The sequence below is a fragment of the Xenopus laevis genome, chromosome 6L (assembly GCF_017654675.1).
Source record: "Xenopus laevis strain J_2021 chromosome 6L, Xenopus_laevis_v10.1, whole genome shotgun sequence".
NCBI classification, from domain to species: Eukaryota; Metazoa; Chordata; class Amphibia; order Anura; family Pipidae; genus Xenopus; species Xenopus laevis.
In genome coordinates this window covers 20,713,030-20,737,287 of record NC_054381.1, presented here as the reverse complement: position 1 = coordinate 20,737,287, position 24,258 = coordinate 20,713,030, and the positions used below count along the sequence as shown (strand labels likewise).

Genomic DNA, 24,258 nt, shown 5'->3' with positions numbered 1-24,258 from the left:
CTGGCAGCATGTATGTTGGCAGCAGTAAAATACAGACACACAACAATCAGCCGCATTGTGCTTCACAGGTCATCGACTGGCACACAGCTGCAAGTGGAAAGAGCCTTCCATATGGGCAGCCATTGTGGTGGGCAAGAAACGGGCACTTTCATTTAAAGAATAAAATATACAAAATGTTGTCTTTTGACTGTATTAATTCATGGGTACTGTGCATAGAGTAACTGTCAATGTCTCCGGCTGGGATGTAATAGCTGGGGCTGAGCCGCTTCATGGTGTTAGCAATACAGCAGCTCTATTGTGGCTCCCCATCTGCAGGCGGCTCATAGGCTGAAAGGAAAGCACAGATGCAGAGTCCCTTGAATTTACACATACGTCTGCTTTCCCCAGTGGATTCTACTCGATAACCTATTTCCTCCAAGTTTATCCGCAGAACATTCATTTCAATCCGGAAACACAAGTTTTGATGAAGTGCAATGGATATACACTGGCCGGCCAAAGGTACAGGTATGGGATCAGTTATCCGGAAACCAGTTATCCGGAAAGCTCAGAATTACGGAAAGTTTGTCTCCCATAGACTCCATTATAATCAAATAATTCCATTTTTTTTTATTTCCCCTTTCTCTGTACTAATAAAACAGTACCTTGTAATTTATCCCAACTAAGATATAATTAATCCTTATAGGATGCAAAACAATCTTATTGGGTTTAAATAATTTTCTAGAAGACTTAAGTTATGGAGATGTGGGGAAAAACCCCCGGTCCCAAACATTCTGAATAACAGGTCCCATACACTAATTTCCTTTAATAGGTTAAAGGAAAACTATACCCTCAAAATGAATACTTAAGCAACAGATAGTTTAAATCATATTAAGTGGCATATTAAAGAATCGTATTGAACTGTAAACATTGCCCTTTTACAAGATTTCCCTTGAGCCACCATTTTGTGATGTCTGGTTGCTGCCTCAGAGATCACCTGACCAGAAATACTGCAGCTGTAACAGGAAGAAGTGTGGGAATAAAAGACAGAACTCTGTCTGTTGCCTCATGTGACCTTACAAGTATAATTTGTTTGTGTGCAGTATGAATCCTAGGATCCCAGGGGACGGCCCTTATTTTTTAAAATGGCAATTTTCTATTTATAGTTAAAGTTACATAGTAACATAGTTAAATTGGGTTGAAAAAAGACAAAGTCCATCAAGTTCAACCCCTCCAATTGAAAACCCAGTATCCATACACACACCCCTCCCTACTTTCACATAAATTCTATATACCCATATCTATATTAACTATAGAGTTTAGTATCACTATAGCTTTTGATATTATGTCTGTCCAAGAAATCATCCAAGCCATTCTTATAGTCATTAACTGAATCAGCATCACAACATCACCCGGCAGTGCATTCCACAACCTCACTGTCCTGACTGTGAAGAACCCCCTACGTTGCTTCAAATGAAAGTTCTTTTCTTCTAGTCTAAAGGGGTGGCCTCTGGTACGGTGATCCACTTTATGGGTAAAAAGGTCCCCTGCCATTTGTCTATAATGTCCTCTAATGTACTTGTAAAGTGTAATCATGTCCCCTCGCAAGCGCCTTTTTTCCAGAGAAAACAACCCCAACCATGACAGTCTCCCTCATAATTTAAGTCTTCCCTCCCTCTAACCAGTTTAGTTGCACTTAGTCTCTGCACTCTCTCCAGCTCATTTATATCCCTCTTAAGGACTGGAGTCCAAAACTGCACTGCATACTCCAGATGAGGCCTCACCAGGGACCTATAATGAGGCAGAATTATGTTTTCATCCCTTGAGTTAATGCCCTTTTTTTATGTGGCTTTAGTAGCCACAGAATGACACTGCCCAGAATTAGACAACTTGTTATCTACAAAAACCCCAAGATCCTTCTCATTTAAGGAAACTCCCAACACACTGCCATTTAGTGTATAACTTGCATTTATATTATTTTTGCCAAAGTGCATAACCTGCATTTATCAACATTGAACCTCATTTTCCAGTTTGCTGCCCAGTTTTCCAGTTTAGACAAATCACTCTGTGGCAGCATCCTGCATGGAACCTATAGTTCTGCACAATTTTGTATCATCTGCAAAAATAGAAACAGTACTTTCAATGCCCACCTCCAGGTCATTAATAAACAAGTTGAAAAGCAAGGGACCTAGTACAGAGCCCTGTGGTACTCCACTAACAACACTGGTCCAATTAGAAAATTTTCCATTTACCACCACTCTTTGTAGTCTATCTTTTAGCCAGTTATGTTCCAGGCCAACATTCGTTAATTTAACCAGTAAAATTTTGTGTGGCACTGTATCAAATGCTTTAGCAAAGTCTAAGTAAATCACATCCACTGCCATCCCAGAATCGAGGTCCCTGCTCACCTTCTCATAAAAATAAATTAAGTTAGTCTGGCAAGATCTATTACGCATAAAACCATACTGGCACACACTCATGGCATTATGATTTGCTATAAAGTCCAGTATCTTATCCTTTATTAACCCTTCAAAACCCAATAACACATACTACTAGAAAAGTATATTATTATGGAAATGGTTTAATTACATGAAGCAGGGTTTAACACATGAGCTGTTTTACTCAATAACTTTTTATAGAGACCTACATTGTTTGGGTGGTATAATTTTCCTTTAATAGAAAGCATGAAAGAGTCTTTTCCTTATCCATGCTGCACTGCTGATGCCAAACTTGAGCCTGAGCAATAGCCCTTGAGATGGCATAAACCCCCCATAAATAATAAGAGAAGGCCAAGTGTGCAGAGGAAGATTTGCACAGAGAGAAAGGCTTATTAGGGCAGATATATGTACCAGGCAAGTAAGGCCGAGAGATGTATTTTACAAGATATTGCCTGTAAAAGCCAAAAAAAGCCTGTAAGCCCTTTCACTCTAGCACTAACCTACAGCCACCAATCAGGGATTGGCTTTTATTTCTGTCCAGCAAACTGGTTGGCAACTGGTTGACATAGGTTACTGCCCAGGTGCAAACTTGCCCAGTGTTTATAAATGAGCCCTACTGTGCATCTTTGGCTAAAAGTTTGTTCACCTTTGAGTTAACTTTCAGTATGATGTAGAGAGTGACATTCTGAGACAATTTGAAATTGGTTTTCATTTGTGGTTTTTGAGTTATTTAGCTTTTTATTCGGCAGCTCTCCAGTTTGCAATTTCAGCAGTTAGGTTGTTAGGGTGCAAATTACCCTAGCAACCATGCATTGATCATAATAAGAGACTGGAACAAAGATAGGAGAGGCCTGAATAGAAAGAGGAGAAATAGAAAGTAGCAACAACAATAAATATGTAGCCTTACAGAGCATTTGTTTTCTAGATGGGGTCAGTGACCCCCATTTAAAAGCTGGAAAGAGGCTAAAAACTCAAAAAATATAAAAGAAAAAAAAATTGAAGACCAACTGAAAGGTTGCTTAGAATGGGCCATTCTACAACATACTAAAAGTTAACAAAGGGGACGACCTTATACACAGGCCAATAAAAAACAGCCAATTTGGCCCTCTCCAGACTAAATGAGCAGCTCATCAGTCCATGTATGGGGAGAAGGTCTTGCTTGACAGATATCTTGCCCAGTACTGATGAGGCGGTTTAAAAATTCAGTTGGGCAAGGGCCACATCAGTGCATTGATGCAAACCTGTCCTGAAGGTTCTCTGTATTCCCCAGCTTTATGATCCAATCGTTGGCTGGCAATGCCAGGAGATTCTCACTACATACAGCCAAAACCACTGACTGCACTCAGAACCAGCAGTGCAGAAAAGAAAGACACAGCTTTCACGTGCAAGTACATTTTAAAACATTGAAAATGTTTATTTAATACATAAATTGTATTAGGCAATATTTCGTTTTTGGGTTTATATGCCTTTTAAAAGTCCATGTGAAATGCAAGGCACTATTCAGAGAAAGACAAAAGGAGCACCAGTCTAGGACACTGAATTATTGCAGTTAGCAAAGCCTGCTACAAGCCATCAACCTGACGCGTTTCGGGCGACACCCTTAGTCATAGATACCTTCAGAGGAGCATGTGGCCATTGCCAGAAATAAGGCCACTATCTTGTATGAGCAGATAGAGGTGCAGCAATGGAGGATGGGTAATTCATTGCCCTATGTGCCCAAGCTATCATTGGACAGTAAGCAAATATGTGGCGCAGCAATGGAAGCCGCTGTGCACTGAACTGGAAGAAGAAACAATAGCATTTGTCGGCACTTCATTGGAAACTCCTTAATATTCAGCCCACAAACATTCCTTTACGAGCAGGAAAGTTTAGAAGAATTAATTTAAGTCGCAACGGGATGCGAGGATATTGCCGGTCCCCTGCTGTCCGGGTTTAACGAAAGCAAGAGAGCTGCGGGGACGGAGGAAGACATATATATTGCTAATAAGGAGTCTCTGGATGTGACGGATGGGCTGCGTGACCGTGTTTGTTTGTTACCTATGGAGAGCAGACGAGACTTTGTGTTTATAGGAGGCCTCTAGTGACTGGCGCATGCAACACTCTATGGCTCACACATTACTCAGCAGTCATCAAGGGACAAGCTAAGGGTTGTGTTATTCATATCAAGAAAGTTCTGAGATATATCCAGTGACACTAACGCTCAGACATAGGATATGCTGCTTATGCTTCTAGAACCAAATCACACGGTCAACACTACAGCCATCCCTTTCCCTACCACCATAGCCAATTTGTACTTCATCTACTTCACTGCTCTACAACTACTTCTATATAGCTGCATGATACTAGATAATATCTTCCAGGTAGTCTGAGCTATTGAGCAGTGTGGGGACCATAATAAATCTCTTGGAAGGCAACATATGTCCTCTCTGTCCCCTCTTAGCCACCCATGCCTCTTCCTACCATCTTAGCTACTTACCTATATCTCTAGACACTCTTCTTCCTGCCTTTCTGTCCCTTTCCTAATTCTTGCCTCAATCACTACCTATTCCAACACTACCCCAACAATATACACACAATGCCTCTACCCACCCTCCTGCCTATCTGTCCCTATACTAATAATTGGCTCAATCGCTAACAATGTTCCCTCTAATTCCTTCTCAGCTTTGTGCACAAAAAAATTATGTGCTTTTTTAAAAACTGTGTGCACAGGCCAGAATAAATGTAAAATTTCCCTATACTAATAATTGCCTCAATCACAACCTATTCCAACACCAACCCAACAATATACAACACAATACAACAAATGCAAAATTTAGCGTTTTCTCACAAAATTGTATGTGTGCACCACAATGTGTTCGCTGGCCTCAAAGTTTGAGTGTGCGTGCACGAGCTCACACCTTAGAGGGAACATTAATCACTACCTATTCCAACACCAACCCAACAGTATACTGTACACATAATATCTATACCTACCCTCCTGCCTATCTGTCCCTGGCCTCAATCACTGCCTATTCCAACACCAACCCAACAGCATACACCTAACACCTCTACCCACCCTGATGCATACCTGTCCCTATACTAATAATTGCCTTAATCCCTACCTTTTCCAACACCAACGCAACAATATACACATAATACCTTTAGCCACCCTGCTGATCTTTCCCTGTACTAATAATTGCCTCAATCACTACCTATTCCAACACCACCCCAACAACATACACACAATACCTCTTCCCACCATAGCTACCAATCTCTCTATGTAGCACAAAAGTTCCCTTGATAGTGTGCCAATCACCTATCACTTCACTATACTACCTATCTCCCTTGTCACCTTCCCCTTTACCCACCACCCTATCTTATTTTTTCTTTGTTTTACTAATGTTGGTCAGTGATGCTGAGGGATTAGACAGAAAAAATTAGTTTCATGGGCAGTCACCTTCCCCACCCAAATTATACTATATAACTACTTGGTTCACATTCAATTAAAGCAGCATGCACAATATCACATGGGCTGGCCAACTACAGTTGGCATGCCCTACAAGAAAATGCTTTAGGACGTCAATTGGAATTGATTTGTAAAAGATCCTTCTCATATAAAATCATATCATATCATACTGGACACATGAAGAGCCCCTGGTGGTGGTGGGGCTTGGGAGCAACCAGACAGTCATGGGGGCCTCTGGGTTTGCACTGGGCCCTGTCCCTACTTGGGGATATGATACGCATGCAGCCAGATTGGGCCAGATTCTATTATATGAGAAAAACACATCTCTTTATCCAACCACCAAATTTCCCTGTAGACTTCTATAGCATCTCCATAAGAAAATGGCCCATGGTATGATTTGATCACATGCACTGGCATCACAGTAATTGCACCATTGCCCATTTGGCCCAATACTACATAGGAAATTAGTAAAACCAAACGCCATAACAATTATCCACGTAGTGCACCTACGGCCCTAACACACTGGGATTTATTTGGAAGACATTAAACAGAGCTGATACGCGGCTGAAAGGAAGAAATGTTTCAGTTGGAAAAGAGACAAAAATGTATTCCCTTTTTATGTCAAAATTGGAAGTTTGTGCCAGAACATTAGCCAATATTTTGTGGGAGAATTATTGAATGATGTCTGCAATGGATTACAAGAGAAGTTTCTCAAGGAGTGCATTCCCTCCGGAGTATTAAAAGCTTGGTGGGTAGGGAAAACCATTTTTAATCTTATCAACCTGTAATTTTAAACCACATAAACTCAGCGTAATGCAGAATAATTGAAAATAGCAAATGCGTTGTCTTATTAAATAAATTAAGCTACCCCAGTCCTAAGCACTTAGCTTGATACGATCTATATTACATATAGTATTGGCAGTAGCACAAAATGCAGTATCAGGAGACTAAACTTAAGGACCCCGTGTGCTGCTGATACAGTCTTTCAACATCTCCATATCAGACCGCTGGAGGGTTCATGACAGTAATGCCAGTTATACTCCATGGCCAAAGAAGGAGTATTTTGCTTAGATAGTCCATATAAATAAAAAAATGTATTGAAACAAAAACCTTTATTAATACCACAGCCTTAAAGCCTTACGCGTTTTGTGCTACAAGAGCATAGGCTGCAGCTAAAGAAACGCGTAAGGCAGTAGGGGTGCTGTATTAAAGTTTTTTGTGTTTTTTTGTGACTTATGTGGTTCTTCAAGTGTAACGCGTAAGGCAGTAGGGGTGCTGTATTAACGTTTTTTGTTTTATGTGGTTCTTCAAGTGCCTACTCCGTTTCTGTTCATATACAGATTTCCACTCTCCTTGCTGAATGTTTGGTGCTGCACAGAAGCAATTTTTGAAACCTGGACTTCAATTCTTCAACCTGCAATTTTATCGGCTTGTACCCATGCCATATACGCAACCTGCTGACCACAATTAAACACGAAGTGCAGTTGCTGTAAACCGGAATTTACGTCATCAGAAGTGGTCGGGGAGAGAAAAGTAAATATTTTATAATATAACATAAAAGAGGCCTTTGTTAATCCAGCAGTGAAGACAGAATTAAGAACCAGTAACTGGAAGAAAAAAAAAAGATGGTTTTGCATGAATTATATATAATATTATTATATTGAAATATAGGGCAATGTCATTCTGCTCTGAGCAACCAGAAATTCTAATATTGTGTATATAATAAAGATAATGTGTAGCCATAGTTTCCAATTGGGTTGTAGGGCACCAATCTGCAGAGAATACAATAGATTTAGTACTTAAATGGAGATAAAGAGGTCAAGAGCTATTCATGGCTTTCTAATCACACACACACCGCAGGAGTGGTGTTACTGTTCTTTTAAAGTGAGCCCACAAAGGAAGATCAGCAATGCAGCAAAATTAACAGCACATCACACAAATAAAAAAACAAGATAGGCAGATGGTTAAAACTGGCAAAAGGAAATAATAAAACACCCTGAAATGACATGTTCGTTCAGATCAAAGCAGATGCGATAAGTTTAAAACATTGTTGCTATAGTATACACAAAGACTGTCGGCCCAGATTGTGATTTTGGGCCAGTCTATCGGTTATTAATGATCACGAGGAACAGAAGTCCAGGACGAAGCCAGTGAAAAGACAAAAATATGGAATGACAGAAAGGAGTGCCCTGGGTGCCAATCGTTAGGAAGGGAGGAAAAAAAGGAGGTATGTTGTTAAATACAGGGTTCAGCAATCGGTAGATGTAAGATTTATCATCTTAATAGACCTGACCTGCAAGGCTCTGTTGTGTGTGGAACTCGTGCATATTTCTCAATGGGGAGCAGTGGAAAATGTCAACATTCACGGTGATGTATCCAAGTTAATCTTTTTTCCATAAGATGTAGAGAAGGGGTCCCCAACCTTTTTTTAACATTCAAATGTAAAAAAAAGATTGAGGAGCAACACAAGCATAAAAATGTACCTGGGGGTGCAAAATAAGGGCTGGGATTGGCTATGTGGTAGCCCCTATGTGGACTGGCAGCCTACGGGAGACTCTGTTTTGGCTTTACACCTGGTTTTTATGCAACCAAAACTTGCCTCCAAGCCTGAAATTCAAAAATAAGCGCTTTGAGGCCATTGGGAGCAACATCCAAGGGATTGGGGAGTAACATGTTGCTCACAAGCCCCTGGTTAGGCACCACTGCTGTAGAGCTTCCACTTCATCAAAATATGGCATTCTACAGATTCTGGCTAATGTGGTTTTCAAAAATCTTAATTTCATGTCTATGTGGCATTTGTATGTTCTCCCCACAGCTGGTGTGGGCTTCCTTGGTCTAAAAAGTTGGTAGGTGAATTGCCTCCTGACAATTAATACCGGTGCCCGTGATAGCAGCTTTTTGGTGTATATTAGCACTTTAACTGTTGATGTTTCTGAAGAGCCATAAAGAATTGTGGATTAGCCCACTACACAAAAATATACTATGTACATGAAACAGACACCAACACAAAAAGATATAGCTCTATAAATTTATAGAAGTGTGCAAATACAAAGGTTGTGATTGTTATGTTACCTAAAGGTAGGTTGATTTTACAATCACCGAATATCCAGAATCTGAGAAAGCAGCAGTTCTTTTATGACGTGACAATGAATGTTATTTTGGATCTTTGCAGTAGGGAAGGTTTTAATTGGCCTCTGGCATCAAGGACTTTTTAAAGGATTGAACATCACATCAGCATCAATGACTTTCTAGTGTGCTGCACAATTTAATTTTAATGTCTTAAATAAATGTATTAGCCGAGTTCATCTCAATGAAAAAAAGAACAATATTTTTATTCAAGATGAAGGTCATGGGCACTAAGTTTCATAATATTGCAATGTGATGTGCCTCACAATATAATGCCTTTGTCTGATACTCATAATGAAGCATTGGGCAGTACCAGAACACTGGAATTGGTCACAATGAAAAAAAAAAAGAAGCCTAGATCAATAGGTATGCTACGGAGTCTCAAAGGGAATAGGTAGATAAGAATATCTGGACATATACTTGTTTTTTTTTGTTTTTTTTTGTTGTTATTTACATTATTTTACCTGCAATATGCCATTTACCATGTAACGCATATAAATAAATAAAAACATTATTGAAAAAAAAAGAATATCTGGACATTCATCTATTAAAGGAGAAGGTTAAAGCTACCGTAAGTAAGCTTTATCAGAAAGGTCTATATAAATATACCAGTAAACCCTCAAAGTAATGCTCATCTGAGTCCTCTGTCAGAAGAAACAGCATTTCTTTCCTTCTATTGTGTACACATGGGCTTCTGTATCAGACTTCCTGTCTTCAGTTTAAACCTCCAGGGCATGGGCTTGAGCATGCTCAGTTTGCTCCTCTCCCCAACTTCCTCCCCTCTCTGCAGGGAGAGACTCAGACAAGAAGTGATGTCACACCAAGCGAATATGGCAGCTGCTATCCTAAACAGAGACAGTGTCTAGAGCGGATTACTCAGGTATGGAAAAACATTTTAAAGAATAAAAATGGTGTCCAAGCTTTCACTGCATTACATTTAGTAAGGTGTATTGGGGCCTTTAGGCATAAAACTGTAGTAGAACATAATGGCACAGAAGTTAATAGACTTAGTTATTGAAGTTATTGTACTGTCCCCCAGAGATACCATCTGGAGAGTTCCTGGTGTAAACATGGAGTAAGGCAGTAGAATATGAAGGTCTCTGGACAGTGCAAAGTATAAAACAGACCTGTGCCAAGAGTAGACAAGTGGCAACAGAAGAAACTTGGGTGTTTAGGACACTCGTTCAGCTGCATAGATTGTATTGCGTACACGGTAAAAAAAAAGTTTTGACTAGTACATTAACTTGGGTGTTTAGGACACTCGTTCAGCTGCATAGATTGTATTGCGTACACGGTAAAAAAAAAGTTTTGACTAGTACATCCTGTTCTTCTAGCAACTGTGTGCTTAAACACCTAACAAAAACAAACAGAACAAATTCAGCTTTTGAATTCATATCAAGTGGTTTGAATATCTGCTCTCGCTATATTTATTCTGAAAGTATCTTTGTCATACACAAAAAAAACCTGAACAGGCTGCGGGAAACTTAATTCCTAGAGAACCATGACTTGGACAACAGGACCACCATTACGATAAGAACATATTTATTGTACTACTTACTAGCAACAGCACAAGATTGTTGGTAAATATATAAGACTATATGGCATTGCTCTAATGGACTTCAAAGGGATCGTATGTAAAAAAACAAAAAAAAAAAAAAACAAGAATGTGTCAGTGCATTGTACTATTTTCATTATAGAATGAATGTGATTTAAAAGAAGGGTTTCAGGCTTATTTCTGCAAAAACCCTGCTAGTCTCACCCATATGTTCCATTTTCTGCCGCCTCCTTTCCCAGGCTGTGCAGGGGAGCAGCACACTGCACTGTAGGATATGAACCAATCAGCAGCTAGGCTGACCTGACAGGGAACTGAAGCCTGTCTTTCCTGGTGTGAATGCAAGTATCTGATTGGCTATCCCACTCCTACAGTGCTTCTGGCAGGGACAGTTAGGACACACCTACCGGTCATTTCAAACACAGATAGGGGCCATAGTAGATCTATGGGAATCCTCAACAAAGGTGCCATTTTTAAAGATAATAATTCTTGGCCCAAAGCAAAATCAGTACCATATATTTATTATTGCCCAAAAGATCTGTGTGTGTGTGTGTGTATATGGGGGGGGGGGGGGTTCAGTCGTGTTATCTTTAAAAGTAGAACAAAAAATATAGTCCTTAATATGTAAACTTAATAAACTGTAGAATCGTAGCATTCTTAATAATAAGCTCTAACATCAAGTGGAAATAAATGGATGATAAAATATACATACAATTATATTATACGTTATGTATAATTTAATAGAAGGTAATACCCATATAGCAACTGCTTACATTGACATTACATATCATTTTATGGAGCGGCTTTTCTAATGCATCCGGTTGTTGGCACAAAGACGTCCCTAATATCGGATATAAGTGGCAATGCATCTGAACAATACTACTCAATAATGGGACATAAAGAAGAATGCATACATAAGCAGAGTAAAAGCACATTCCGCTAAAAAGCATTTAACATTGACTTATTCAGTTTGCCATTAAAGCTAAATGCAGAAAGCTGAAGCTGTAAAATCAGCCCATTGTTTTCTGCAAGGAGGAGTTTTTGTCCAATGGAAACCAACTGTAGGCAACTTGGCATTGATAGAAAACAAATGGTCGGCGGGTGGAATTTTTCGACAGTGTCGTTTGATAGATGTTTAAACGAGCGAATGAAACAAGATTCCAGGCTTGCTTCGGCCTTAGTACTGGAAATCAAGTTACATTGGAATCGGCAAATTGAATTAATTGTCATAATGCTTTTCATTTTCTGATCAACGTTGGTTAAGGAGATCTGCCTGTATACAGAGCGTGGGGTGAAACCCATGGCCGGGCAAATGCAGTCTGGATTTCGTTTTGTCTGTTTAATAATTTGGAGAGATTAATTTACATAGGTCTGTATTGTTTTAAATTTGGATTGGTGCTGTTATGATTTTCAGCAATTTAATTTCAGAAAATCCAATTTTTGCAGGAGACTGGGTAGAAATAAAATAAAGAAGCTGGTATATAAAATGATCGTATGTGGAAGGCTGGTTTTTCCAGCCAGACAGAAGTAAAACAATACACGGCGTCCTTTCACGCGTGGGCAGGGCATGACAGTATAGTTCAGGTGTAATGTCTGTTAGAAGGGGTCACAAATAACTGGAAAGTCAGCCTCCATTCTGTAATAAACAGGGAAAAGGGGCACATAGGAAAAGTTTGAACGGCCAATTTTATGTTAAAGGGGTTGCACACCTTTAAATTTACTATGGTATGATGTAGAGAGTAGTAATGTGTAATGTGTGCTAATAAATTATTTAGCTTTCTATTCAGCAGCTCTCCAGTTTTCAGCAGCTTCAACAATTTTGTTGCTAGGGTGCAAATTACCCAAGCAACCATGCACTCAAATCTATAAAAAAAACTGGAATATAAATATCAGAGGGTCTGAATGGAAAGAGGATTAATAAAAAGTTAAAACAATGTAGCACTATGGATCATTTGTATTTTAGATGGGGTCAGTGACTCCCGTTGAAAGCTGGAAAGAGTCAGAGGAAGAAGGCAAATGATTCAAAAACTTTAAAAAAAAGAAATGATGAAGGCCAGTTGAAATGTTATTTAGAATCAGCCATTCTATGACAATAAAAGTTAACTTAAGTGAACAATTCCTTTAAGAATCCTTGTGGAAGGTTACAGGAATGATAAATCTGCTCATAGACATACTGATGAAAGCACACATAGGGTTATGTAATAAAATGCACTAAATTTGCAAAGGTGCAGTAACTCATAGCAACCAATCAGCATGTAATATTTACTGGTCATCTGTTTAAATGCAAACATCTTGACATCCAATTTCTATTTTTTATTAAAGCATTCGTAGCTGTTGTAAGCTCATTTAAAAATCTCAGCTGTCAGTCAAGTATTTTCTGCCCCTCCTCAATGCCTTAGGCATAGAGGCGAGGCAGACAATTACTTTCACTTTCCATTCAGCACTTCCTGGATGTCACTGCTCTCCCCACATTCCCCCGTTCTCTTCACCATTTAATTGTGTAACCAGGGCATAGGGATGGACATCAGGTCCCCCATTCTGGTGCACAAACAAGATTCTGAGATGATACAAGACTTGCCTTAATAACAGTGTCCACAAAATGGCTGCTGCCTGCTTGTTATAATTATGAATTCCAGGACCAAAGGAAACAAGATTCCAATAATTTATATCATGTAATTAAAGTTAATTTGCTTGCTTGACTAATGTGATAAAAATAGGATTTTGAATATTTTTTTGGGTGACGGGTCCCCTTTAACACGATTTTCGTCACTTTCATGTTGAGTGGTAGCGATATGCAGGCTGACTCCAAATCAAGCCACACCTGACTCCTAAACTGCCCTACTACAACCCATACCCAGCTCCACCAGGCAAGCAGTTGTTCATTATATAACCACGCTGAACCAGCCCCATCTCTGACATTATTGGAGGTGGCAGGCAGGTATAAATATATAAAAAGTATATTTTAAAAAAAGAGTGACGGCAGACTGGCAGAAGAGGTATAGGTATACGCCGACATAGAAAAGGGATAGGTAAGTTAGGTACCATGGACATCAGCCAATCAGGCAGGTTTAAAAATGTTGGTGGGTAGGCATTAAAGAGCTGGTCTGCTGACACTGAGGACCCATGGGTGCAAACCAGCGCATCACTACTACAGGTACTGCCATTTTGAGAAAACAAAATAACCTATCCTGCCTGACAAGCCTAAGGTTATTCTCTAGCCATATACATATGCCTTCGGCAGTGTCGGACTGGAACACCGGGGATACCAGGAAAACTCCGGGTGGGCTCAGGTGTGAGTGGCCCCTCTTGCTTCTAACCATTAAGCATATTTTATTTTCATTCCCTATTTCTTTATGGGAAACAAATGCTTAATAATGGAAGAATATATTAAGTAGATATAAAAGACTGGGATAATAAAGAAGATGATTGAGGAGAGGAGGAATAATAGTTTGGAAAGTGAGTCCATGGTCTAAGGTGGGCCCACAGCCTCTCAAATTGAAGCCTCTCCAATTTGCCTCAGGGGTGGTGAGGGAATTCCTTCCTGTCCCTGTATTTTGTATGCAGAATCTTGGAGTAAATACAAAGGTAAGATACCAGTAAAATGCTCCAATACTTACAAGCAAGTTTTGGTTGTATAAAAGCCAGATGTACTGCTAAACAGACACTCCTGTAAGCTGCCAGTTCACATAGGGACCGGGATTAGCACTGGTCTAGCCACAGGCCAGTCAATAGTCCAGCAAGCAAAAAGAGAGCCAATACCTTATACTGCAGCAAACGGGGTGATCCCAAATTTATTCCATGGTGCGGAAGACACTTTACACAAAATTTGGGATCACCTCCATTTGCTGTAATATAAGGTATTGGCTCTCTTTTTGCTTGCTAGTCCATATAGGGACTACCAAATAGCGAATCACAGCAGCCAGGAACATATTTTATGCTTCTATTGTTCCCCAACTCTGTATATTTGAATGTGGCTCTAACAAGACGTTACTGTTATTTGTAATTAATTTACCAAGAATAAGCCTAGCATTAATGCATAGGAGAGTAGTTTGAACTTAGCTCTGGAGGCCACACCTTCTGTATGGCAAGGTTTGTAATAAAGGGATATTGAATCCAAGTTTCCCTTTAAGGGCTTTAGCACACGGGCAGATTCAGATCTGCGGGGCTACAATCCACCTGAACTGCCTTTCCATTGCCTTCGCCTACTATAATGAGAAAATGACAGCGCCAATGCACTCGCGGCGCTTCGATCTCGATTTCCCCTTGAGGCAACTTCGGAAATCGAATCGCAGTGAGTGCATTGGCGCTGGCGTTTTCTCATTATAGCAGGTGGAAGGCAAGGGTAAGGCAGTTCGGGGAGATTGTCGCCCCGCAGAAGAGGCGATTAGTCGCCAGGCGCCTAAATCTCTCCGAATCTGCCTGAGTGCTAGCTCCCTTATAGTATCATGGTCCCTTAATCTGGCCGTTAGGAAACAAATAACGCAGCATCTCTGGATTAATAGTTAATAGAATGCAAAGTAGTCATTGGACTGTACCAACTGCTTTAAATACGTGACCCGCAAATTCTAAGTATATATCACTTAAGGCCCCTGGTCTAGGGAAATATCTGTATAATTATTAGCTTTTAAGGTGGGGAAATATATTATGCCGTGTTTATTTGCTTATACTAGGCAACATAGTCTTTTGGCTAATCCAAATCTTCTTTAATATACTACATAAGGGGAAAAATAAGAATCCATCTATGTGATATTTTAGCCCTACAATTAGAATTAGCAAACAAAAGTGGTCTGTTACCTGCTCCTGCCTCTCTAGCCACGTGTCCACCAGAGGGTGGCTGGCACTCAGTGAAGAGCGGGCATTATCTCTCTGAAACTGTTTAGACCAGTTACTGGTATCCCTGGGGAGACTTCTGTAGTTCTCATCTTTCTGTTTTAAGAAAAAGAAAAATACATTATTGAGGGGAAGCTATACTCTATGTTCTGCTTTTGAAAACACACGGACTAATGCAAAAAATTACTTATTTAAAATACTTAAAGGGGTGGTTGACCTTCAAGTCAACTTTGAGTATGTTATAGAATGGCTAAATCTAAGCAACTTTTGAATTGGCCTTCATTTTCTTTCTTTTTTTATAGTTTTTCAGTTATTTGCCTTCTTCTGACTCTTTCCAGCTTTCAAGTGGGGGTCCCTGACTCCATCTAAAAACAAATGCTCTGTAAGTTCAGGGACGGGACTGCTGTGCAGGGCCCCCCTCTAGGCACCTGACTGTGACGCGCTATACAATCCGAATATCGTGAGAGGGCGTCTGGCACGGCCCACGAGGGTTGGAGCCTACTGGGTTTCTTCCCGGTGTCCCGTCGGGCCAATCCGACCCTGTGTAAGTTTGTTATTTTTTATTGCTCACCTTTCTACTCAGGCTTCTCCTATTCATATTAAAGTCTATCATTCAAATTAATTTATGGTTGCTAGGGTTCTTTGAACCCTAGCAACTAGATTGCTGAAACTGGAGAGCTGCTGAATAAAAAACTCCAAAACCCTAAATAATAAAAAATGAAAACCAATTGCAAATTGTCTCAGAATATCACTCTCTACATCAGGGATACCCAACCTTTTTAACCCATGAGCAACATTCAGAAGTAAAAGTAGTTGGGGAGCAACACATGCATGAAAAATGTTCTTGGGGTGCCAAATAAGTGCTGTGATTGGCCGTTTGGTAGGCCCTATGTGGCTTGTAAACCTACATTGAGGTTCTATTTGGCAGTACACCTGGTTTTTATACAACCAAAACTTGCCTCCAAGCCTTGAATTCAAAAATAAGCTCCGGCTTTGAGGCCACTGAGAGCAACATCCAAGGGGTTGGAGAGCAACATGTTGCTCACGAGCTACTGGTTGGGGATCACTGCTCTACATCATACTAAATGTAAATTTAAAGGTGAACAAGCCCCATTAAAGTTTCTGATTGACACAGAAGTGTTTGCTCTGGCTAATGGCCCCTTGAACCTAATATCCAGAAGGTTCTGCTCTGCATATGGAATACTCAGTCTTTCTGGCATTTCAGCAGGGTGCTGAGAGCTGAAGGGCCCTGAATAGATTCTCAGCGGCAACTCAAGTGCCAGTAATTTGGTCTACCACCGAGATAACAGAATTTCATAACTATAAATGTGAATATGCCATTGTGTTATGTAGTCTATTTTACGGAAAAATACAAAGACATCTCTATACAAGATTTATGGACCAAATATGAGGCAATAAGCACTTTTTATTGGGACTGGTCTAGTGTATGGTGAAGTATGGTGAAAATAATATGATAATTATGATATTCCTGTTAAAAGGCTTTCCAGCCCATCTACAAAGGTCTTCGATTGATTTTTTTAATCTTTTGTTTCCTAAGTACCCAATCAATCTATGTGACACACGATAACACTATTATATGATCAACTTGGCTGCGGCCTAGACACCAGTGGGTGTGGTCTGTCCCAAATCACTAATACAAATAATCTAAAACAAAATAAAATAAAAATAATCTAAAAGGCTTTGCCAGCAGATTTCCCATGAACATGATGTGAAGAAGACTAAAATGTAGACCAACAAGAGGAGATCTTAACCAAAACAAAGTAACACTACAGAAGATTCCATCCAAACCCAGGAGACACTAACAGGTATGGGATCTGTTATCCAGAATGCTCAGGACCTGGTGTTTCACAGATAAGGGATTTTCTGTAATTTGGATCTACATACCTTAAAGGAGAACTAAAGGTTAAACTTAAGTATATTTCTTTCTCCCTGCTGCCGGAGGCAGCCTTGAGGCACGTTGGGCTCAATTCTAGTTTAATGCGCATGTCTCAGAACCGCAGCCTTTCTCCTTTTTTTTTCCTCCTTTGTTCGCGCATGCGCATTGCTGATGTAGAGGAGAAGGTAGTCTCAAATCCTTTAGTAAGATGGCCGCCGCATTGTACAGAAGCAGCACGGGACATTAACCATTATTTTCTTTTGTATTTGCAATGGTGAGCAGAAAATATAGCGGTCAAGGTCATCAATGTGAGTACTTTAGAGGGAGGTAGTGCATGAATTTTGCCTTTCCTTCTCCTTTAAAGGAGAAGGAAAGGTTCTACTTACTTGGGGTGCCAAAAGTGATTGTGTATACTTACCTCACCCCCACGGGCCAGTGCTGTTATCAGCAGAAAACTGCACCAGCCCGGAGTTCGGAGCAATCGCTACCTGGTGCACACTGGAAGAATCCTGGATCGGTGCAGTTTTCTGCTGATAACAGCACTGGTCCTAGGTGTGAGTTAAGTATATATCATCACTTGGGGGTGCCTAACGTTTGGCAATTAAATAGGCCTTTTCTTTTCCTTTAAAGGTGGCCATCCATGCACATACATTCAGGGCGTGTATGCCGGGAGACGAGCTGACTGATATCGGCAAAAGACTTGGATTTTGTTCGACTCGTTGATCGACTCGTCAAGAAATTGGAAAATTTTGATTGGGCACCGACATTGCCCAGGGTCTCCTGCTGAATCGTCAGATACAGGTAGAATTCTTTTGTGTCTACCTGTATATCTGATAATCCAGCTCTAAATGTCTGTAATGAAAATGAATAGTCTTTCCTGCGAAGGTCCTAATTGTTAAGTTATGGCCGCCTTAAATTTAAGTATTAAATAAACCCAAAAGGATGGATTTGCCTCCACAAAGGATTAACTGTATCTTAGTTGGGATCAAGTACAAGGTACAGTTTTATTGTTCAATTGGCCTTCATTTTTTGTCTTATATAGTATTTGAATTATTTGCCTTCTTCTGACTCTTTCCAGCATTCAGCTGTGGGTCACGGTTTATTTATTATTACAGAGGAGAAAAATGAAATAATTTTTTAAAAAATTAGTTATTTTATTGTAATAGAGTCTGTGGGAGACGGCCTTCCCATAAATCAGAGCTTTCTGGATAACTAGTTTCCGGTCAATGGATTCTATACCAGTACAACAAATATTTGGAAACCAGAAATATGCATGAATCATGTCATTTATATGTTTGATGTATGCAACAGTAGAATGCAGTAAGTGCAAAATCATTTCAAACAATATTCTTCGTCAATTCAACGACAACTCTGATCTTCAAATCGCCATTAGTCCGGATGAACAGTCAGCAATACACGGTAATAACAAATCAGACTAAGCTGAAAATGTACAATTTGTTTGCCCACGTGCGGCGCTTATTTCGGGTCGTGTTGTCTGAACATCAGAAGGAACAGCCGATGAATAGAATTTATTTTTAACATTGAATAGGCCCCATTTGTCGGATCAGAAATCTTCCCCTTTAAACGCCATAGTCCCTGTGCTTTATTTGCGACGTGGAAAAGATATTCAAGGGGGAAAAAAAAAAGAAATATGAAATGAATGTAAACTCAAGCAGCGAGTGGAGCGAAGGGCGAAAAACTTTCACAGCAAATAGGCTTCATGTAGCGCCAGAGAATGGAAATGGCTTTCTTTCAGGAACTCTGCGTCCCACTGTGAGGCCTGTCTGGATTCGGCTCTTTGCTTATTGCTTGAATTTATAGGCAGTCACAGCTACCAGTTCACTACAAAGGAGTGGAACAGAGCGGATGTGATACTGCAGCAGATCTGTCACTTACTAGGGGGCTGCGGTAAGTGGAAGAGCAGGGAGATTTTCACCTCAAGGAAACTTGGCAACCTTCATGGGAGCGCACAGATAAAACACACAACTGAACCGCCCGGAGAGATCACAATTTAAGAGGCGCTCGGCGGAAGGCAAAACTTTGACATTAAAATGATTTCCCCATACTGGAGGATATTTTTGGGGAAAGAAAGGTGAAAAACACTAAAGAAAAACTACTCTTAAAGGAGAAGGAAAGCTACCAAAGCAGTTTGTTGCCAACAGATTAGCCAAAACAGTGCAAGCTATAACACTATATTTAGTCTGCACAATGCTTTACTATACCTGAGTAAACAGCTCTAGAAGCTCTCTGTTTGTTTACGATAGCAGCTGCCATTTTAGTGTATTGTGACATCACTTCCTGCCTGAGTCTGTCCCTGCTCACTCATAGCTCGGGGCTCAGATTACAGCAGGGAGGGGAGGAGCAAACTAAGCATGCTCAAGCCCTGCCCTGGAGGTTTATGCTGAAAACAGGAAGTCTGATACAGAAGCCCATGTGTACACAATAAAAGGAACGAAATGTGGAGGACTCAGAGCAGCAAAACTTTGCTGGTGTATTTATATAGACCTTTCTGATAAAGCTTTCTTTGTTTTGGCCTTTCCTTCTCCTTTAATGTCAGCCGTTGTTCCAATCAGGACTTGTTGAAAGCAGCCGAGGCGATCATTTCCAGGACACGATAATCTTTTCTTTTCAGGCTTAAAGGGCAATGCCAATGCTAAGCTAAATAAATGACTTAATGAAATGAGTGCCCCGGCTACACAGACGAACAAATGAAAGTAACGGGTGCTCGATAGAATGGTGTCTAGTAAATGACACATCATTACTGGATATTAAACGCTAAATGCTTTACTTGATGAAACAAGGTCATAATTTGGGGGTGAATACAGAGCAGACATTTAAAAGAACATATTGCATTTAGTATGTAGTAAGGCTATGTCCTACATCGTGTCCACGGACAAAGGGCAATAGTACATTCTGGGGTTAATTCCATTTAACGACAGTTTCAAAAATAAATCGCTGTAAACTTTAAAAAAGTTTGAGGGGGAAAAAAAACAAAAAAATAATATAGTGTAGTAGTCTAAATTAATTCTAGGGATACACTGAATCCAGGATTCGGTTCCAGATTCAGCCAGGATTTGGCCTTTTTCAGCAGGATTCGGTTTCATATCCTTGTGCCTGGACAAACTGAATCCGAATCCTAATTTGCATATGTAAATTAGGGGAGGGGAGGGAAATTACGTGACTATTTGTCACAAAAGAAGTATTTTTTCCACTTTTTCCTTTCCAGACCCTATGCAAATTAGGATTTGGTTCGGTATTCGGCCAAATCTTTCACCAAGGATTCGGGCGAATCCCAAATAGTGGATTCAGTGCATCAAAAGTTAATTTGCCACCAAACAAGTGTTCAGCCTCACTTAAACTAGTGCACCCAAGCGATTACATTTATTTTTCCGTTTTTTCCCCCTCAAACTTTTTTCAGGTTTACAGGGATTTATTTTTGAAACTGACGTTTTATTCGGAGGCAGAAGAGAGCCTGACTAATTGCTGGACTGGGAATACAATAAGATTGGGATTCACCTTTGTGAAAATATTTTATTAATTCCATTTAATTTGCAAACCGCCCAATAGATGGCCAGGGATTGCTCAGATATCCAACAGACGGCTTTAAACATTTCATTAGGCCAAGACAAGATCAGCTCATTGATGCAATGCCAGTAAGGACCTGACTGGGGGTCAGGGGCTCAACAATCAGATCAAAACAAGTTGGTCAACCATGTGTAGGGCTCTTTTCATGCATTGCCTTGCCTAGGTGCACTAATTCTTAGCAACCAATTAGAGATTGGCTTTAATTAGTCCACCTATGGTAGGCTGATTAAAGTGAATTGCTGGTTGGTTGCCATGGGTTACTTTTCTAGGTCTAGGGATGCCACCTGTCTGGTTTTGACCCCAAAACCCTGTCCAGTTCCCCTAATTAGGACTAGACCCATGCCATGTCATAGCCCCACCCTCATAATGCCCCCCCCATCCAGTGATGTCACAACCACACCCCATGTGATATCACCCCACACACCCTGTTCAGCTTTCTGATGGGGAAAGGTGGCAACTCTAACTAGGTCACATTTTTTCAGGGTTGGTAAAAGAAAGGAATAGGCATTTTATATGCTCAAATTTAGGGGCAGATTTATTAACGGTTGCGTTGTATTTAACCCAAAAAATTAGAGTTTTCAAAGATATTGTTCAGTAAAAACTCAAATTTTCAGTTTAAAAAAAAATAAAAGTTGAATATTTTGGGGTTAAAAAAACTTGGTTTTGGTTAAAAAACAAAAACTCAAATTTGAGATTCATTATCCCCCGAAGCTGGAAATAGATTGAATCTGAAAATACTCCATCTAAAAGCTGTCGAGGTCATGTATAAGCCAATGGCAGAGGACCCTTAAACCATTTGAAAATGTTAATAGCCTTCGTGATGTTCGAGTTTTTTTCGGGGGTTTCGCTCCAAAACTCGATCAATTCGTGTTTTTTCCAGTAGAAAACTCCATTAATCCGAGTTTTCAGGTTGTTTGCCTCGGATTCAGATCCAAGTTTTGCTTAAACTGGAAAAATTTGAGTGGTGTGTTTATTCAAGATATTCAAGATATAAAAAACCTCAAAGCTCTATAATTCAACCTTTGATAAATATTTAAGATGACCTACCAAAAATCCCTATCCTAATACCCACTATGAACAATAATCATAATGAATATAATCATAATGAACATAAACTGAGGGGGTTATTTATCCAAGTCCGATTTTATCTCAACTCCGATCGCTTGGGTTTTTTACGCTTATTTATTATTACATTTTCCCAAAAATGTGCTTTGCAGGGAAAAAAAAAAATCAGACTTTCCCCAATTTTTTTCTGATTTTTCACCCGAAAAGTCAAATCTCTAATGCTTTGTTGCCCGAAAACTCCAAAAACTTCAGGTATTGCACGAAAGCCAGCGCACATCAAAAAATCATTGGGACTTCTCCAATTGACTTATATGCAATCTCGACAGGTCTGAGAGGCCGGATGTTCAGATTCTGACTTTTCCATCCTCAGGGGTTTAATAAATTCCAAAAATTCGTGATTTTTTAAAAGTCCGATTTTATTTTTCGTGATTTTTGCATTCAGAGTTAGTAAATAACCCCCTGAATGTAAGGATGCCGTACTAGACTATATCCTTATGGGAAGGGACCATCTACCAACTGACAACATTACATAAATGAAGGCACCTACAACTACAAGTAGCACACAATGATAGTGTATAAATATTTAGAAGAATACCTTGCTTTCATTTGCTCCCATGCCTGCTGAAGATTTCTTCTTGGTGAAACCTGCCGTGGTGGACCAGCGCGACGGGTTTTTCCGGGAGGGCTCGTCCGCCGTAAAATTGGAATCACTGACAGAAGTGGTAATGCCAACAAGGGCCGGATCACTACTTCGCCGAACATGAAGCGGCATATCTGTCATTTAAAGGGGATACAAAAATCATTAGAGAGGAGCAAATTTAAAGTGGTTGTTCACCTTTGAGATAAATTTTAGTATGATGTAGAGAGTGATATTCTGAGATAATTTGCAATTGGTTTTCATTTTTTATTATTTGTGGTTTTTCAGTTATTTCGCTTTTTATTCAGCAGCTCTTCAATTAAGCAATCTGGTAACTAGGGTCCAAATGACCCTAGCAACCATGCATTGATTTGAATAAGAGACTGGAATATGAATAGTAGAGGCCTGAATAGAAGGATCAGTAATAAAAAGTAACAATACATTTGTAACAGAGCAATTGTTTTTTTTAAGAAGGGAGTCAGCGACGCCCATTTAGAAGAAAAAGGCAAATAACTATAAAAAATAATTAATGAAAACCAATGGACGTTCTATAACATCCTAAAAGTTACCTTGAAGGTGAACTACCCCTTCTAGATCGATTTCAAAACAAAATACAAAGATTTATTCCCCCTGGGAAATCAATACATCGCCAATATAATAAAAACATTTGCAATGTAGCACACAACAATTTAAGAAAACTGCAACAAACCCTTTAAGTGCTAACATGTTCTGCTGTATTGCCGAAGGGGGTACACATGTATGGGATCCAGTATCCAGAAACCCATTATTCATAAAGCTCAGAATTAGGGAATGCCTCCCATACACTCCTTTTAAAAATCATGTTCTTTTTCTCTGTAATAATAAAACAGTAGCTTGTACTTGATCCCAACTAAGATATAATTCATCCTTATTGGAAGCAAAACCAGCCCATTGGGTTTATTTAATGTTTACATGGTTTTCTAGTAGACTTAAGGTATGAAGATCCAAATTAAGTAAAGATTGGTTATCCGAAAATCCCAGGTCCCATTAGGGTTGCCACCTATCCGGTTTTGACCCGGACAACCCGGTATTTTGAGGGGCTGCCCCGATCTATACTTCCTGCCCGGTTTTCCAAGTAAGGAAAACCGGACGGGATTCCCTTGATCGACACGCCGATCGGCCAATCACTGCGTCATAGCCACACCCAATGATGTCACGGGTCTGCCCACAAACGTCATAACCCCGCCTGACGTCACGGGTCCGTCGCTGACGTCACAGACACTCCCATTGCGCCACAGACCCGCCCCCCTGCCCGGTCTCAGCCAGACATAAAGGTGGCAACCCTAGGTCCCATACCTATACAAACATTAATGATACAAGAGGTACATTAGGAGCAATTTAAAGAATTAACAGTAAGTGTACCTGGAAGCCAATATATTGACTATACACTGCTGAAAACATAATGAAACTGTTTTTGTAGTTAAATGAAATGCAAACCAAAAAAATATATATATGTGTAAATACAAATCTATCTGTCTGGCTGTATTCTGGACCTGGTGATTGTGTGTTTTGAAAAAAAAATGTAGCACAAGTCAACTGTGAAGAAGCATGCCAGGCTGAATGCATTGTTTCAAGAGACGGAACCAGCAGTGCAGAAAGGGACAGAAAATACTTTGATACTAATGAATAGTTTCAGAAAGTGTATAGTAGAAAGTTTTTACATTAGAA

The 24,258-nt window shown here is 39.9% G+C and overlaps 1 protein-coding gene across 10 annotated transcripts in view; it reads right to left on the bottom strand.

Moving 5' to 3' along the window:
- pard3.L (par-3 family cell polarity regulator L homeolog) overlaps positions 1–24,258 on the bottom strand; it is a 417,717-nt gene that overhangs the window by 254,490 nt on the left and 138,969 nt on the right. For 6 of the 10 annotated variants that reach the window (XM_018267171.2, XM_018267175.2, XM_018267173.2 and 3 more), the window contains 2 exons: positions 22,510–22,688; positions 15,332–15,463 (listed from right to left, as the gene is read on the bottom strand). In XM_018267171.2, the coding sequence (XP_018122660.1) occupies positions 15,332–15,463; positions 22,510–22,688 (311 nt within the window). The remainder of the gene's footprint in view (positions 1–15,331; positions 15,464–22,509; positions 22,689–24,258) is intronic. The other 4 variants (XM_018267176.2, XM_018267180.2, XM_018267181.2 and 1 more) reach the window with 1 other exon arrangement.